The sequence below is a fragment of the Uloborus diversus genome, chromosome 10, assembly GCF_026930045.1.
Source record: "Uloborus diversus isolate 005 chromosome 10, Udiv.v.3.1, whole genome shotgun sequence".
NCBI lineage: Eukaryota > Metazoa > Arthropoda > Arachnida > Araneae > Uloboridae > Uloborus > Uloborus diversus.
This window is the reverse complement of record NC_072740.1, coordinates 103,331,666-103,343,783: the sequence shown is the minus strand read 5'-3', so window position 1 is coordinate 103,343,783 and position 12,118 is coordinate 103,331,666. Positions and strand designations below refer to the sequence as shown.

The following is a 12,118-nucleotide window of genomic DNA, read 5'->3' as shown; positions in this document are numbered from 1 at the left end:
ATGTTCCTCGAACCACTCCAGCACAATTTTAGCCTTGTGACACGGGGCGCTGTCCTGTTGGAACATTCCATTTCTAGCTGGAAAAACAGAAGCCATGTAAGGGTGCAACTGGTCTGCAATGATGTTCAGATACCCTGTGGCATTCAGGGTCTGCTGTACCACAACCATGGGTTCCAGAGATGCCCAAGAGAATGTCCTCCAAAGCATAATACCGCCACCACCGGCCTGTGTATGACCTACTGTACATTGAGGGAGCAACTGTTCGCCTGTAAGACAGCATATCCTGACAAGGCCATCTCCATGATGCACGACAAAACGTGAATCATCTGACCGGGCAACTCTCTCCCACTGATCCATGGACCAGTCGCAATGTTCCCGGGCCCAGCACAGGCGCAGTTGGTGGTGACGCTTGGTCACCAAAGGCACAAGAGGGGGACATTTGCTGTGCAGCCCCATATCTAACAGTGTCCGCTGAACAGTGTGCTCCAAAACTATTCTACTTGGCCCTGCATTGTATTGGGCTGTCAGCTAAGCCACTGTCTGGCTCTGGTTTCGCTTAACCAAGCGAGACAATCTCCGACGACCTTTTTCTTCGATAGCATGTGGACGTCCAATACCATGTCATCTACTGCTGGTTTCACCGTCATTCATCCACTTTACATAAGTACTAACAACTGTAGGTCGCGAACAACCCATGAGTCGTGCAGTTTCTGAAATACTTGTTCTGAGCCTTCGAGCCATTACAATCTGCCCTCAATCAAAATCGCTTAGATCCGCAGCTTTTCCCATCACACACAGAAGTAAGTGAAAAAATGATTCTCCACACTCTCCAGCAGCAGTTAAATACCACTTCCACCTTATCACGTGCCTTCCACGTCATCCAGTCGAGTTCATTGCAAAATGTAGGAGTGGTCATAATATTTTGGCTCTTGAGTGTATATATGGAGAAAATTAAATAAATAAGCAATTCTTTATTCCCGTAAATTAATTTCAAATTTCAAAAACAGTAAATGCCTGTTTTGTATCACACATTAATAATACAACCTGAACATGTTTTGTTTCAAGAGAATGAAAGGGAAAATATTTGAAGATTAAAAATTAAGCTCCTATGCAAACAAATGCTTCATTCTAAGGATATTAAGGTGATTACAGTCCCCCATGCAAAGCATGCTGCAGCACATTAAAATATTTCCTTTAGAATGTGCATCAAGGTCTTTCCCATCACAATACTCTTATGCTTCTGTCACATGCAAAATTTAAATTTGAAAATTAATTCGGATTTTGCAAAGCATAGGCGACAAACCTGAAGTTACTTTGCAGACTGACTTTCACATAGGAATTTTTGTTTAAAAAAAATCCAATCACATCCTCCCTTCCCCCCAAAATAGTTGTCAATGAAGTTCCTATACCAAGACAATACCACATACAACAATGGCATCTATCAGTTAGGCAAATATAACAACAAACCAGATGCTACATATTCATGAAAATGCATGCTGAAATAACATGCCTGCAAATTAATTGATCGGCTAATATATTCTTTTCAGTAGATAAATAAAAAAGTTGAAATTTTAACCAAACTGACAATATGAATCAAAATTTCATATGAAGGAAACTAAGCATAGAAATTCCACCTAAAGAGAAATACTACACTTTTTGTAAACTGCTTTCACTGCAAAAATTAACATTTTAAACAATTTGATGATTATGGTTTGGTCCGACATTTTATTGATTTCAATGGCCACTATTAATAGTAAAAAAATATAAAAAAAACAGAAAGTGTATGAAATATACACAAGGTTATGCTAAAATTTACAATAAATTCACTAAAGGCAAATCTTCACTTGAAAGACATGCACAGTAAAATGTAAATAAGAAATTTATGAAATCCAGAAATCTAAAAAAAATAAACTAACTGACTGCTCAAAGTTAAAAATACAAAGGAGTTTGAAAATTAAAATGTTTACTTTGCATAAATAAATTTAATTATTACCCCAGTACACTCTGCATTATATAGAGAAATAATTACATCATTGAAACTGAAATAAAAGTCTCTTCCTCAAAATAAGTAAAGAGGAATGCATTTCCTTTCTATATCTGTTCAACCACAATTAGCTCCAAAGAACTATTTCTTACTCACATGCTTAATATCATCACATGAACAGACTATAGTGGAGGACCAGAAATCCATCAAGGTCCAAAATCGCAAGGTCTGCATCGATTTTTCCCAATTTCTAAAAAACTTTAATTTTTTTGGGCAGAGAATTTATTTTTCATTTTTATTTTCTTTCAGTCTATAATAAATCAAATCGTGATTATTGGGTCAAGCAATTGCTTTTACACATGATCTGCAAATAATACATTCTATTTTATTATTATGCACTATACGCATGCATAGTGATGTAATCAAATAAAAACATTTGTTTTTGCTCAATATACTTTGAATTGTGTACTACTGCAGAAATAATAAATATAGTAAACCAAAAGCAGATGCTAACAGATAAAACTTACAGCAAAATGTTAATGCTTTGAGTGACACGAGGCATCAAAGGAACACCAAAATAAGCCAAAAATACAAAGTCTTCTGCATGCAGAAGTGAAATGTGGATGATTTTGGGAGTTTCAATTAAAAACAAAAGACTTAACTATTGAAAATAAATACCAAGTGCTTTCAAACTGGTACCGTTAATAGGTTTTTGTTTCCTTAAGGTGGTGGTTACTACAAGAGCAATTATTACTTTTGGATTTAGAAGTTTTTTAAAGTAACAACTGAAAAAATTAGCCATCATATTCTTTTTTAAATGATTATAAGCTATTCAATTGTCGTATGAAGTAATTCATGAATATTTCGAAGTGTTTGTTATTGTTTTATCTCTTCAATTTTAAGATACTGTTTAACATTAGTTTTTTTATGGCCTAAAATCTACAAAATCCTAAAATTAGCACAACCACTTCTCCCAAATTGTGCGGATTTTTTATCTTTCACTGCACTACTTAGCAAATAATGTATTTAATTCTTTCACAGCACTAAAGCATCAGAGTATTTTAGTCTTCATGATCCTTATAAAATTCTTAAATATTATGAAGGAATTTTGCATCAAAATATTGCATTAATGTCATAAAAATAATTTGCTAATGTTAATAGAAGTGTGTAATGATTGTGACAACTCTCAATTATTATGGTGATACAAATACATAGACACGTGACATTTCATGCAGTTTTATTATAAGTGCTTTTAGAAATTTGAAGTACCGTTCTTGTCAAAAAAAAAAAGCGCCAATGTATCACTTTCATCGCAATGTTAAAATCATTCCATAAAAAACATTCAACAAAAGTATGTCATGCAGAATTAATAAGTTTTGGACACTAAAATTTGGGAATTAATTTGCAAAGAAGTATTTTTTGGGATGGTTTGTAAGGTTGAAATGTGTTAGTGACTTTTGCACAGCACTTCTACAAGGTACCTTTCTTTATTGGTACTGTATGTGGTACAGCAGCTGAAGTAAAAGTATTGGTTTCGACTTTAAATATTTCCTCAAAATCAGGTACTTTGATATCTTGAAGACGATGTTTTTCTATTAAAAAAGTCCAAAGAATTACATTTCAAAAATAATTTCACATACAGCAGCGTTTAATGAATTCTCAGATATAGCATTTCTTTTAATTAACTTATTCAAAACTACAGCCAAATACTTAGGTGAAAACATACCATTTAAATTTAGCACACTCATATCAGGAGGGGGTGGAATTTCAGGAGGAAAGTCTGGTGTTACTTTGACAGCATAAAGAACTTGCCCAACAGCAGTAATTAGCTACAAAAACAAGACAAAATTTCATTCAAAAATATCATACAAAAATGCATTAATATTGTAAGGTAACTTGATGTTACTGCAAATTATACCTTTCAATTTTTTTTATCCTTTAAATGAAATGGTGAAGCAGGTTTGTTTTTCCAGACAATGTCATGATCTACTGAAATTTTCATTCTAAACAACATAACACCTGCTGAAGAAACTATGCTTTCAGCACCAAATACCAATATTTTATTTAAATATCATTTTGAGTAGTTGCAAAGTGGCATAGGAGGTAGACTACAAGGCTTTTGCATTGTAAATCTGATTTGGAATCCCTACCAGTACAAGTATGTTTTAGATCAAAATAAAAGCACTTCTTTTGATTATATCTTAGTGGCTCAAAATTAGCATTAAGCTACAGGATGCTCAGCAATTCTTAGAGGCACTTTGGCTAAAATCTGAGAGCACAAACTAAGCTACTGTTGATTTTCTTTTTAAAAAAAACACAGTTTAGTCAAATATACTTTAAAATTTTCATGATATTTTTTGCAAACCTAGCAGAAAATACCAAATAGTGTTTACAATGTACCTAAACTATTACTCTATATACGAACAGAGATTATCCAAAGCTTTATTTACTTTTTTTTCTTCTTTATTTTAAAGCATAAAACTATAATGAATTCTATAACAGCTTTAAAAACTGGTCATTTAAAGCACCTAATTAATCTGACCACTAAGACTTCTGATAAAAAGATCACTTGGTACATGGGTCTTAACAAAGTCTCCAACCACATGTATTGCTATAATCTTAATTTTTGAGGCAAAAATTTAAACTTAGTACTGCATGAGGGTAGATTTAGTTTCAATGACGGCTAGGTGCAATATTTTTCAAAAAGTCAGAATCAAAAGTATTGGGAAGCTTTCAAAAAATCATTTTTAAAAGTTTTTTGAGAAATACTAGAGCAATTGTTATGTAACATAGTTCTGTAACATTAAAAATGATGCTTCAGCTTATAATTTCCAGTAAAAATTCAGCCCCTCAATGCGTTTAGGGGACTGCAAATAAATAGACAAAAAGCAAAAAGATTCTTGATAACTCTGCATTGTAAAAAGTTGAGAATTTGCGGTAAATTTCATACATGAATTTACTTACTATGTACGTGTATTCTATAGATTTTCCTAAATATATTTCTTATATCTAAGAAGATATGAGCATTTCTTTCAAAAATACCATAAGATATTAGCTCATAACCCGCTGAGTTTCAAGTCAAACTTTTTGAAACTTTCGGAAAACTGGACAGCATATGAGAGATCAACTATACAAAAATTTTATGAACAAAAATTGAATGTTTGATAAGATATGAACACTTATAGCAATTACATTTTCACTGCGCATGAATGAAAGTTAGAATTGTAAAACTTTTTAAAAAGCACACCTACGTACATTAGGTAATTCATGGAAAAATTTCAGTTGAATATCATAAAAATTGAAAAATATATCAGCAATCTAGTGAGCTGTATTTCAATGATTCTCAGGTTATAGATGGCATCATTACAGGAGGTGAGGTGGTTCGCCCCAAGTGTCATCCATCAAGGAGGTCACACTCAAAGTGGAATTGCAAGTTTTTGAAAAATATGAAACTAAAATACATTTTTAAAACGATAAATTTGAAACTTTTCTGGGGATGGGGGTGGCGGACTCTAGGAACGCCTGTTTCCCACCTCACATCATGGAGCTCATATTATACTCAGGATTAGGTTCATATCCTCAATATTTGGACATGGTAGTAACTTCTTTTTTTTTAAAAACTTAGCCCCACTATCTTTCCATGTGTTTAATATATATTTGAAATAATTATGGGGTCATCAATTTCCTACACCGCTTTACTTTTTTGACCCGTCGACAGCCTGCACATTTGCGTCTAGGGCAAGTTATATAGAAAGCAATCTTTTTTTTTGTCATGTGTACATTACCCCACTTAAAGTAGTTGTTTCTGAAAATTGTATGAACTTTGTGTTTTCATGTTCACATAAAATATTAAAACCTTTCTTTTTTTTGTGTGTTTGCAGGGGCAAATTACCACTCCTAGTGTCACCCATGCCACCGGGTAAGGGACTGTATAAAATTGTTATTCTTAAACTAATAGTTATCACTCTAACTAAGTTAAACCACTATTCCCAATTTTGCATTTTAACGCTAGATTTAGCATTAGTATTTGAGATTTAACACTAACAATTTGGATCCAGTATTTGGCAGGAAAATTAGCATTAGAATGAAAGTATTTTAGTTCAATGATCTGTATCAATCAAAAATTGACATAACTTGAAATCTGCAACAGCAACATAAATATTATCCATTTTTTTGAAGTACAAAAACTGCTAAATGCAGTGCAACCCTGAGCATCAGCTGATTATTATACACATTTGAAAATGACAATGAAAATTAAAAGCTAGCAGACATTGAAATTTCATTCTGCATTTTAGATGAAAAGAATATTTTCTTTTGTTTACTGTCTGCAACATTTTTTACTTGTGGAATTTATAGATGTTAAGTTCAATACATTTAAGGCGTTTTAAAAAAATTAAATATGTTTTCAGGATTTTCTCCTAAAATTAAAAGAAAGTTTCATATTTGTCTAAGTGAGATTGTAAACCATAGTTTATAAGTTATTTTCTTCATTTGTAAACTAAGATAAAAGATGTGTTATAGCTGATTTTCTTTTGCATTTGGCCTTTTTACTAGTTAAAGGAATAACATGGTCTTTAAAACATATATTTTGTGATATCACCCAACTTTTGTAATTAAATCCACCAAATATTTCAATTATGTGAGTAATTATAACATTTGGTACTTTTATTAAACTCAAATAAACTATGCTGTGATATATAATACAAATTAACAATGTGTTTACAGTCCTTTACCATACATCTATTACCTGAGGAGTCATTAAAATACAGTTCACTAGATCGCTGATATTTTTTACAATTTTACGATATTCAACTGGATTTTTTTTCATGAGTCGCCAAATGTACGCAGGTGTGCATTTATAAAAGTTTTAAAATTCTAACTTTTGCTCATGCACACTGATAATATAATTGCTATAAATTTTCATAACTTATCAAACATTCAACATTATTTTTTTTATCAAACTTCAGTATAGTTGGTCTCTTGTATGCTGTTTAGTATTCTGAGAATTTGGATAAAAACTCAGCGGGTTTGCGCTAAAATCTTATGGTATTTTTCAAAGAATTGCTCATATCTTCATATAAGAGATAATTTTATGAAAATTCATAGAATACATGCACCTAGTACGTAAAGTAATGCATGGTATTTACCATTATACGAGGCTTGTCCGTAAAATAAGTTCCGCGGGCTGCCGCTGGTGCTAGGATCGTTTCTATGCGCGGCCAGGCAACAGAGGCAGGTTGTTTGGTTCCCCCACTCCAATCCCTCACCAAGCCAGCGTCCCTGCAATGTTTAGTCTTGGCTCAGCAGCCTTCAGCGATGGAGCTTCCTCTTGCGTCTCCCGCCAGCTGCAAGTTGCGGTCTGTTATTCGTTTCCTGGCCGCTAAGAAGAAATCGGCGAAGGAAATTCACAAAGAACTTTGTCAAGTGTATGGAGAAGAGTGTATGAGCTCCGGGATGGTGCGCAGATGGGTCACGGACTTTAAAAATGGCCGAACAGACATCTACAACGAAGCCCGTGCAGGGCGGCCATCGGTTTCCGACGAAACAAGTGCCAAAGTCGAAGCGGCAATGCTTGAAGATCGATGGATTACAGTTCGGGAGCTGTCCGAAAAGATTCCGGAGGTCAGCAAAATCACAATTGACAAGATTTTGACTGAACATTTAGGCACAGCCCTCATCGAAAGATTTGGATGGGAAATGGTGTCTCACCCACCCTACAGCCCAGACTTAGCACCAAGTGACTTCCATCTCTTCCCCGAGTTGGAGAAAAACTTTGGCGAAACCCAATTCTAGAAAGATGAAGAGGTGCAAAATGCGGTTGTTAGTTTCCTACACGGACAGGCGACTCTGGTTTGAAGAAGTGGGTGCCTCGAATACAGAAGTGCATAGAACGCAACGGCGATTATGTAGAAAAATAAAAGAAAGACTGAACTTTTCAAAAACGTACTTTTTTTTGCAATTAAACCAGTTTTTTGATGTGAAAAAAATTTGTGGAACTTATTTTGCGGACACGCCTCGTATTTTCAGCTTTTTCAGATGCATGGTGATTAAAAATATTTTTTCTTTCCTTCAATTCACTGTCATTCCCTTAAACACACAAAGGACTGAATTTTTAGTGGAAGGTATAAGCTGAAGCATTCTTTTTTGTGTAACCCAAGTTACAGAATAATTGCTCTGGTATTTCTTGAGAAATTGGAAAAAATGTATATTTTCAAAAGTGTCCCAATACCTTTGGTGCTACAGTGTATATGTACATACACATACACTGGTGGCTCCAGTAATGGACCTTTTTGTATAGTTCAAAACTGTGTATGCTTAAGGAAAATGTAAATTTTCACAAATACAAGCTTGTACATATCATTTTAAAGAAAATTTAATACTGAATTTAATAACAAAAACAAAATTCAAATACAGTTAACTCTTGATAACTTGAAATCCTAAGGGACTGGCTAGAACGTTCGGGTTATTGGTAGTTCGCGTTATGGGGAAGTTTCCAAAACAGTCTCAAGAGTTTGGGACCCGATGAAAACTTCCGAGATAAAAGAATATTTGAGTTATAAGCTTCGAGTTAAGAGATTTGACTGTATTTACAATACAAAAAAAAAAGGCTGCAATATTCTCCCCTCCTCTTTCCAAATTTGAAGGAAGAAATCATACCTGCCAACATCTACTGGGAAAAAATCCAGTAGAAAATTTAAAAAATCAGTAGATGATTATTTTATAGAGATTTTTTTATAATCTTTCTTAGTACAACCAAATGTTCCTTACACCATATACACAATTAAGAGAAATGATCGAAACCCAGGAATCACCCGGAAAAACCCGCAGAGTTGGCAGAGGGTAATTTGTTATTCATATTCTAAAACAAAAGGGTAATTCTTACTGCGTATCACATGCATACATAACCAAAGCATCAGTTGCAAAATACTGCTTCGTTGAAATACAATCAGAGTAATTCCTACTGAGTGTTAGTTGCATATCTGTGATGCAAAATATTTCTGGTAGAATGACCTACTGGTTTGAGAGCAAATTAGATGGGTAAAATTATTGTACTCTGAAGTCCAAACTAAAATTTTTCTCAGTCCCCCCCCCCCTCTTTCTCAGGAAAGTTTTTTCTTTTTTCCTCAATCTCACAGTAAATTATTACAATTCATGATACATAATTAATAATTTTATTTGAATTTGGTAATAACAGTTAAAAGAAGTATTAATTTTCATACAAATAAAATAATTGGCTTGAAATATTTTTTAGACAAATAACAACAGTACAGAAAAGATAACGTTGATTTTTAAAGAGAGAATTATAACAGTAGTTTTTCTTTGAGCATTTCAGTTCAGTACACAGTTCAGTAACAGTAAAAACACCCACTAATTAACAAAATAAAATGTAGTTACAAGTTATATTAATTAAAACATTGTTAAATTACTTGTCACATTCAATTTTCTTAAATGTTTCTGAGCATTATTTTATTTATTCAACTTTCCATTCAAAAAGCATAGAATTACTTTAGAGCATTATTGCCTCCAAAAGCAGTGGCAGAGCTAGCAGCTTGGGGCAATCCTACAAAATGTCTGATATGTCCATTTAAAAAAATACTGGATTTTGGTTCCCTCTTTGGCTGGATGCACTTAGTTGTGCTAAGACAAAGAAGTTAAAAAAAAAAAGTCAAGCTACCACTTTTTCAAAATATTTACAAATTAGATCTACTTACACCTTTATTGCTACTACGCCAACATGAGGCAGCTTTAGCATCAGTTATATCCATCGCAACCATTTTTGCATTTTGAACCATAGGAGTTACAGCTGAAATTAAGAAAAATAAAGAATTTTTTTAAAAAATATACTTACTCCTCTTTAATGAATTCTATATTCCAATAAAAATTATTATTGAATCAAAATTAAATTTATAAAGTTGCTAAATGAAATTTTCTAATTAAAAAAATATGACCATGGAGATGTGTCAAATACTAAGTAAACAGGGGGATTGTATAAATAACACGGTTGCTTTCATGAAAAGATATTACTTTTGCATTATCCACATTTTTTTCAGTATCATATTCCACTCTTGCACCAAAAGCCTATTCTACCTTTTCATAAGGATGTAAATTAACACTATAGTTTGAACAAAATATTAAAACTAAAACAAGTTCAATTTTTCTAATTTTTTTCATAGATGAAAATTGTCTATACTGTTTATTAAAAAAAAAAAACTGATGTCTACAAAGAAGCTACCAAAGGAACTAATGACATTTGTCATTTTCTTGGGTAGAAGATATGCAAACTCAATATGTTTGTAATGGCTTTACCAGAACTTCAATCCACTCACAACAAAGTTGATAGAAAGTAAGTATATTTACTTTTTTTTTAGAAGTTTTGATTTTACTTTATAATGAATAATATAAAACTTTTCTCTGAGGTAAAACTGATTTTTTTTTTCAATTTTATAATTAGAATACTTGAATACAATAATTTAAAAAATATATATTCATACTTGATTGCAATAAATCAGCAGCTTGGTTGACTCTTTCAACAAAATATGGATCTTCTGAATTATCCGACTCTTGTTTCGCAACCATCAAAACTCGATTCGCCAAACGTGCAATAGATGATGTGTTTTCTACCATTTTTTGAGGCTCAAATGTTGCAATAGAATCTTCACAAGCCCTAGTATGCTCTTTAATACTATCCTCTGAAAAAGTAATAAATTGAAATAAAAAGACATGAAGTAAAATTTAAATAATTTGGTTATATCATGTTTTCAGATAGATAATGTTTTTTTCTTGTCTCTCAACATGCACAACATAATAAGGGGCTACAATATATATCATAAAATAGCAACAAATGAATTTTGGAAAATAACAATAGTAATAATAGCCATTAACAAAATAAAATGAAAAATAACAGTTCAATAGAAGGTAATTGAATGACAACATACCTGACATTTTAATGAAACTAACAGTATCTGTGGCTTCATCAGCATATGTTCTCATCTTGTGCACACTTTCTGCATATTGTTTTCTTAAGTTTTCAAAATTTTCATCAGCAGCCTTTAAAAAAAAAAAATAGCAAATATTTAATTCAATGCAGAATATACGAAAAACACAATGATGTCAACGTACTCTGAAAGTAAACATATTAGTAATTGTCATTTGGGGGGGGGGGGGGTTAAGATATTTCATGCACAGAAAAATGTAATTTTCATTAGTCTTAATGAATTACCATTAAAATGCAAAAATATCACGAATATGTTCATATTAGCCAATCCCCAAACAGAATATTTTACGATGTTCTGCAACGTAAAATCATTTGATCAAAATGGTTCTGCAAGTACTTCAAGCATTGTATGCGAAAAAAAACATTTTCGACAAATTGGGTGCTAAAAATAAAAATTCATTCAGAAGTTTTTTTTTTTTACTGGCAGCAAACTGGACTGTTGCTATTTATTTCTGTGGAAATGATATATTTACAGAAACATCATAGCTTTCAACCAAATGACTAATTAAAGTGCACTAAAATTTGAAAATTAGTTAATCAAGAAAACTAAAATCAGATAAACTTTAACAAGGTGTCAAACCTAAACCGATGGAGATTCTCTAAATATAGTTTATATGCTTTCTAAAATGCATAAAATGAGCAAAGATACAAAATTTTATAAAAATCTGAACGTAGGTGTCAAACCACATTTTTTTTTTTGGGGGGGGGGGGTAATTTTACATTGCATGAAGGAGCAATTAAAATAATGTTACTAAATAAATTACTAAAATAATAAATAAAATGAGTCAAGTCGAGTTTGGGTTGCGTATAATAAAACACTTCAAAACTTTCTAAATAATTGAAACATTTTCTGGATGTAAAGGGATTGAAATCTCAAACAAGACACGTAATTTCCGGCGATGGACATGTTTCAGTGTTGGCATGTGTCCAAAACATACGTGTATGGGGAAAATTGCAGTGGATAAAGATCGATTGGGAAAGCCCTACAAAGGACTTATTGAATTCAACATCGCAAGCTTTCCGCCAAATTATCATAGTTTGTAAGAATTTTAGATTTTCTTCAAATTTTTTAAGAAATCTGCAGAATTTCTGCAAAATTCTATCTTGAGTTTGTAGAAAATCTGCAGTTTTTAAATTTT

The 12,118-nt window shown here is 32.5% G+C and overlaps 1 protein-coding gene across 2 annotated transcripts in view; it reads right to left on the bottom strand.

The window, feature by feature from the left end:
- LOC129231317 (vinculin-like) overlaps positions 1-12,118 on the bottom strand; it is a 91,558-nt gene that overhangs the window by 22,300 nt on the left and 57,140 nt on the right. The window contains exons 14-18 of one of the 2 annotated variants that reach the window (XM_054865606.1): positions 10,921-11,032; positions 10,477-10,674; positions 9,697-9,788; positions 3,711-3,813; positions 3,466-3,576 (exon numbers count right to left, since the gene is read on the bottom strand). In XM_054865606.1, the coding sequence (XP_054721581.1) occupies positions 3,466-3,576; positions 3,711-3,813; positions 9,697-9,788; positions 10,477-10,674; positions 10,921-11,032 (616 nt within the window). The remainder of the gene's footprint in view (positions 1-3,465; positions 3,577-3,710; positions 3,814-9,696; positions 9,789-10,476; positions 10,675-10,920; positions 11,033-12,118) is intronic. The other variant, XM_054865607.1, reaches the window with a different exon arrangement.